This window comes from Entamoeba invadens (assembly GCF_000330505.1).
Source record: "Entamoeba invadens IP1 unplaced genomic scaffold scaff_1105074724629, whole genome shotgun sequence".
NCBI classification, from domain to species: domain Eukaryota; phylum Evosea; order Mastigamoebida; family Endamoebidae; genus Entamoeba; species Entamoeba invadens.
This window is the reverse complement of record NW_004440426.1, coordinates 671,826-678,434: the sequence shown is the minus strand read 5'-3', so window position 1 is coordinate 678,434 and position 6,609 is coordinate 671,826. Positions and strand designations below refer to the sequence as shown.

At 32.5% G+C, this 6,609-nt stretch overlaps 1 protein-coding gene across 1 annotated transcript; it reads left to right on the top strand.

The window, feature by feature from the left end:
• Positions 1-642: 642 nt before the first annotated feature.
• Positions 643-4,467, top strand: EIN_022090 (tuberin, putative; the record flags this gene model as incomplete). The annotated part of the gene is made up of 1 exon (XM_004257343.1): positions 643-4,467. One exon carries the CDS (start codon positions 643-645, stop codon positions 4,465-4,467), a length of 3,825 nt encoding a protein of 1,274 aa, XP_004257391.1.
• Positions 4,468-6,609: the final 2,142 nt, after the last annotated feature.

The window sequence follows — 6,609 nt, the reverse complement described above, 5'->3', positions numbered from 1 at the left end:
TTATAAATTATAAATTATAAATTATAAATTATAAATTATAAATTATAAATTATAAATTATAAATTATAAATTAATAGTTATGAGTTAAAAAGATTCAATTGGTATCAATTATTTATTTAATTTTAAACCAAGAATATTTTGATAAAATTATTTTATTATATTTTAAATTCAAAAAACCAAAATTAAATTAATTTTTTTTTTAAATTAATGAATAATTTTTTTAATAAAACAATCAGTTTACATAATTATTCAAAACTATAATACAATAACAAGTAAATTAATGATTATAAAAAAATAATGAAAAGTTATTTATTTTTCCATAGTCGCATTTCAACAAATAAATAACAAAAACAAATAAATTATAATATAATAATAAAAATTATTATTCCATTTATTAAGTATTGGTATTTTACTTGAAACTGTTAATAATTATAAAAAACCATTTCATATTGAAAAGAAAAACATACCAGTGTTATCTTCAATTATCCTCCCAAAAGTGCACATTGAAATAAATAAACGAATACTAATCCCATTGAATTACTCAAAAAAGTTCAATTAATAATATCAAAAATGAAGTTAAGAAAAGAAAAGCGTTTCTAATTGTGAGTTTGAAGGACTAAGAACTGAAAAATCCCCAAGAATATGTCGACCAAACAGCAAAAGGAGCAAGTCGAGAAGGACAAGAAAATCCGCAAGAAACGCGCATTGATGTTAGAACCCAAAGAGTCGAATGCAAACAAGTTCAAATATCTTCAGTCGTTGATTGAAGAAGATAGTGACATCGTTTCTTTTTGTAAAGTGAACCATTCCATCACTGGATTAGTCTTATCCGAGTATACCACTGGTCAAGTCCTTCATTGTAAAAAAGGAAAACAATCTGCAAAAATAGCGATGTCCCATTTGAAATTAGTCGAATTTGCTGGGAAAGTATTTCCTTATAACGAATTCCATGTCTTCGAGTCCCTCTTCACTCTCTTAGAAAATTACTTGTCATTGGGAACAGACCCAACACTTAGAAGAGCTGCTTATGATACCCTACTCACTGTTTTCGAATTCAAAAATGAGTACAATTCACAATTCGCGCGACTCTTGTTATCTACTATGAACATCGGGAGTTTGATCGACTTACCACCAAACGCCCCATTCCCTGCGTTAGTCAACGAGCCATTTGTCCCAACTCCAATTGGTGTTTCTGTTGTTGAAAAAGAACTTGCGATGGAATTTATCGACAAGTTCCTCGAGAAGTTACTGAAGAAGGAGACTTACAAAACTTTTTTGTGTATTGCAGAACACATCTGCGCATTGTTGTTGCCTTCATTTTCTAAGACTATCACTCTCTCGTGTGTCATCCCACCCGGTGGACTGTCGGAAGTGCCAATTGGGCTAATGGAAATAGTCCTCACTGAGCTCAGGAAACTCATTGGGTCCGAGGTGAAGACGCTTTTCTTTGCAGAGAATGGCGCCGTCCCATTTTTAGAGTACATTTTGTCGACTGCTCTTAATTTCTCACCAGAGAAGTATAAGAACGGGTTGAACTATTTCACGTTCTTCTTCACACAATTTGTCGCAAAAACAGATACGGCGGCGGCGTTTGAGGAAGCTTTAGGACCAGAGAGGTTACTTGAGTTCCGACGATTTGTTGTGCAGTGTGCAGACATCCCATTTGAGCGTGCTGAAATGAACCCAATGATTCAAGACTTTACTGCCGCGCTTCATGTCGAAATGATGGAACTACTACGACACGATTTGGACTTGATGGATGACATGAAAGATCTCTTAATAGCCACATTAGTAAATAATATTAATAAATTACTAGTCTGTTACCGAGATGACGCTGTTGGGTCTTTAGCCGATACCATCATCATGTTATACGTCAAATGGCGTCACTCTGCTACTGCGTACAGTAAATTATATGACATGTTACATCAGTTCTATTCCTCCGTGGGATTACTTAAACAACTCTGCCAGAAGTACGTGCACGTCACATTAGACCTCATCACCCCAAAACAAGTTGACCAAGGCGCTAATAATAACCCAACAGTTCGATATAAGACGACAGAAGCCGTCTATGTCTTCCCGAAGAAAGACCCCACATTCTCTGATATGCTCACATTCAAATCAGTTGAATTGTTTGAGTTGTGGGAAGGCCTTTGGTTCATGTTACAAGAGACATGTGTTGAACCCGGTGTGAAAGATGTTGTTGGGACGATTCGATTAGTCGGGGAATTACTCATCAAATTTAACCCGACTTTCAAAGTCAATTTGATGGACGTCTTTGGGACATATTACCTTCGTGCGCTCTCTTCTGTAGAAGATCCGGCTATTCGGTGCATTGCTGGACTTGGGTTGTGCGACTTGTTTGTGAATGACAAGAGATATGTCATTGAAGCGTACTCTACCTTCTATGAGAGTGTAGTCCCATTAATTCCAGAAGATCCATATGCCTTCTTATTAGCTTTAAAAGATGTCTTTTCGTTAAGAATGCCGGGATGTACAAGATTGATAGTTCCAATGATATCTATGCTCCAACAATTAAGAGTTGTACCTGAGAAATCACATGAAAACGTTCCTACTAAAATCATTGGATTGTTAAATTCGATGTTGTACTGTGAAAAGATGTTCCCCTCTGTGTTGCAGATCATGCAATTTGAAGAGACTCTTGGACCATTCCCAGACGCGTTCTTCGCAGCGCAAAAGCATTTGATGACCCTCTTCCAAGACGAGACTTCGCAAGACACATTACTGTGGAGTATGGCTTGCCATTTACACTTGTTAGTAGTGGAGAAGAACAACACGCAATTGCCTCTTGATATTTTGAAGTGTATTTTGGCGTATTTACCAACAGGAAGATACCAAACAGTCTGTCAGATCATTTCTTCATTCTCAAGACTGAAACCAGTCCTCCCCGTCCCTCTTCTTAGAGAATTACACTCAACTGCATTCCAATCGATTCCTTCATTAAGTAATCAAACTTCGGGATGCCTCATCTTTGCTATGTTGGAGTATTTGTTATCCCCAGAAATATCCCCTGTTGTCCATTCCCTTGAAATTGGCCCACAAATAGTCGAAGGACTGGCATCTGCGTTACACATGGACTCGACACACAATGGGTTATATAAAGCTGTTGCTCCCGAAGCTGCAGAAGCTTATTTAGGCACATACTTCTCCGCATTAGGTACAGAGGCTGCTATGATGGTGAATTCCCCTGGTGATGATATCACGGAGACCACGATGTGGTTCTGTAATGGCAACACGATATACTCTCTGTCGCATCCCCATGAGTCCGACGTTGTTACTATCACTGTGAGAAACTCAGTTGGTCGGTTTGTGTTTACTTTTGACGAAGCGCAAGTGACTGGGTGGAGTAAAACCGTTGAGAAATTGGAGATCTTAGGAAAGGTGACTGAAGGGAATGGTGTTGTACCGGAGAAGATCTATACTGATGTCAACGATATCTCAAAATTGATTGATAGCACCCCAGAAGAACTGATTTGGGACTTCCCAACTGAAATTAAGAAGAGAGAAGACTTCTTTGGGAACTTAAAGATGGTGACGGACGAGTGCGTGTCGATGAGGAAACAATTGGAAGCCATTCCTAAACAGAAGATCGAAATCATGCCACCCCGCGTTGTCGAAAAGATGCCAATTGGGATCATCGAACCAATTAAAACGGGTATGCTCATGACAGAACTCTTTTTCATCGACGCACTCGCGATCTCGTCGGGACTCACATCTTTGCCATCCCATGAGAAATTTAGAGCGAGTATTATAGGCCTCGATAAAACTCCAAGTCGACGTACCCATGGCTTGAGTATCGTTTACGTGAGAAGGGGTGATGACAAGAACATGGTTTTGAAGGAGGAAGAAGCGTCAAAGAGGTATATCAACTTCTCGCGTGGTATTGGAGAAGAGATTGAGATGAGTAAATTCAATGGGTATTGCGGGAATTTGGAGAGAAATGGGAGTGAAGGAAGTACCGTGTTATACTTCAAGTCCTCAACACGCGAAGCAATTTACTATGAAATGTTACGTATTCCTACGAACGGGAATGAAGAGAAAAAGATAAAAGTTCTCGACGAGAATGTTGTGACTGTCTGGGACGAAAATGGCGAAGAAACTCAATTCAAAGATGAAGTCAAAGGTGCTCGTATTGTTGTGAAGCCAGGAATGTGTGGAGTCGATGCTATAGAAATTTATAGGAAAAAAGACGTGCGCGTGTTTGGGCCTTTGTTGGATAACATGATTGTCCCAGAAGATTTATTACCACAACTCGTTCGTGAAACAGACTTCAATGCGGATGATTGCGTCAATCAAAGAACTGTCGGAGATAATATCCTCTTCCCATTCTTGAAAAGAAAAGGCATTATCGAGGAAATCATCCCGAAAAATCCAACGTTCTCACAGAAAGGATATTTGTCGACCATCAACGTGTTGCTCGATGATAAAGAACTTAGAGACGCTAAATAATGCTTTTTTTCTTCCATTCTTTATTTAACTATTATAAATAATAAAATCAATTTATTTTACTAGAAAATGTTTTATTTATAAAATAGATAATTTTTCTTTACACAATCACTGATGTTATATATTTCTTTATTTTTATGTTTACTTAATTGTTTTAAAATTTTATTGTATTATCTAATAAACATAATAAATATAACTCCACAACATATCATTTTCTATTTTAAAAAGTTACAATTTGTAATAAAAATATACCTTTTTTATTCATGCTTTGTATTTAAACAATATTTAAAAAATTTCAAATAAAATACTCTTTAATCAGGAATTCGTGTTATTTATTGATAAAGTGTTAAATGAAGGTTGTATTTTTATTAAGTCGTGTTATGACACATTGAATTATTACTTAAAATTGATTAAATAAAAACGTTCAAAGAAGATACAAAATAGTCATAATGATAAAACTCTAATACAATGGAGTTTCAAAATAAAAAAAAATTCAACAAAAATATTAATAATGGTTTTTATTTAAGTCTTACAACGTTATTTATATTATGTATTGAATTTTCAAATTACCCATACGTTCTATCTTGACATGACTTTATTCGACATTTCCAATGAATACTTTATAAAGTGAAATGATTTTTTATGTTGAGATATCTTGATTTTAACATTTCATCATTTTTTAATTTATTGAATGTTTTAAGAATATTCAAAGTGTTGAGTTCAACAAAATCCTTACTGAATTATTTAACAAAAAATAAATAATATTTAAAAACAATTCCTTTCTATTAGTGGTTTTTTAGTTGAATATATAAAAAAATGCAAGTGGGCTTCAATAATTTTTTTAGTTTTAAAAATAGTTAAACTTGTAAATAAAAAAAATTATTGTAAATTATTAAAGGCGACCTTCGAGATTGTCACGACCCAAGTAATCCCAAGATCTTTTGGGTTGAATTAATTATTTTTTTTGTAAATCGGCATTTTACTTTCCTCTTTACCAAATAACAAAAAAATATTTTTTAAAACTTCACATTTTTTTTCTGATTTTACACATTGATGAATTGGTTAAATAAAATTATCATTAACTTTAACAGATCGTTTTATCAATTTTCATAACAAAGTTATCTACACAATTAAACGTTTAAATAAACAAAAAAAATCAAATATACAACAGTGTTGATACTATAATAATTCTCAAATTAAATTTCCACTTAAATTATAGTTGTTTATTACATTGAATTTATTGTTTGTAAATAGTAACTTTTGTGTAATGATTATGATATACATTAAAATAAAAATAAACGATTATCATCAAGTTCATTGTGTAACTACGTCGATGTGCACAATTTTCATTCAACAACTTTTGTTGATAATAACATATAAGACAGTTGTTATATACGATTATTTTTTTAACTATCGTTTTCTTATTATTCATGTAAAAACACACAATTAAACATATAATATTTCAGTAACATCACAATAATTATTATTATTATATATAATAGAAACATGTATTGATTATTAATTCCAATAATTTAATAACAACAGATCATATATCAGGTCTCACTGTTAATCACAACATTTTCATTTTTATAAAATGTCAAAAATAAAACGTGATAAATTTTTAGTGTGAAAACGTGAATATCAAACCTGGATTTAAAATCGTTACACTGAAATTACTGGAATAGCACAGCTTAAAACATTTTTGCTATTAACTTGTTGCTCTCTTATATATACATAAGATATAAAAATCAATATTCTATCATCAAAAAGCAAAAGCAGACAATAAAAAAATTATAAAATTGATTCCAGTTCTTTGTTGTGGTTAATTAAGTTAGTCATTTAAAAAAATAAATACACTTTGATGATTATTTTAAAATTCAATTATATACATATTTTTATTATAACAGTTATTTCTTTTGATAATACATAAAAGTGCATTAAAACATAAATGTTTGTTTTTTGGATTTATAATACGACGCACATGTTATCTAAGTAATACACAAACATTTAATAACAATTCAATTGTTTTCAAATTGAATATTAATAAAACAGAATAATATTTTTAATTAAATTTATAAAATATATTTAATCGTATCTAAGAGACAACACCAATGTAATAAAAAAACAAATTGGTTTATTATCAAC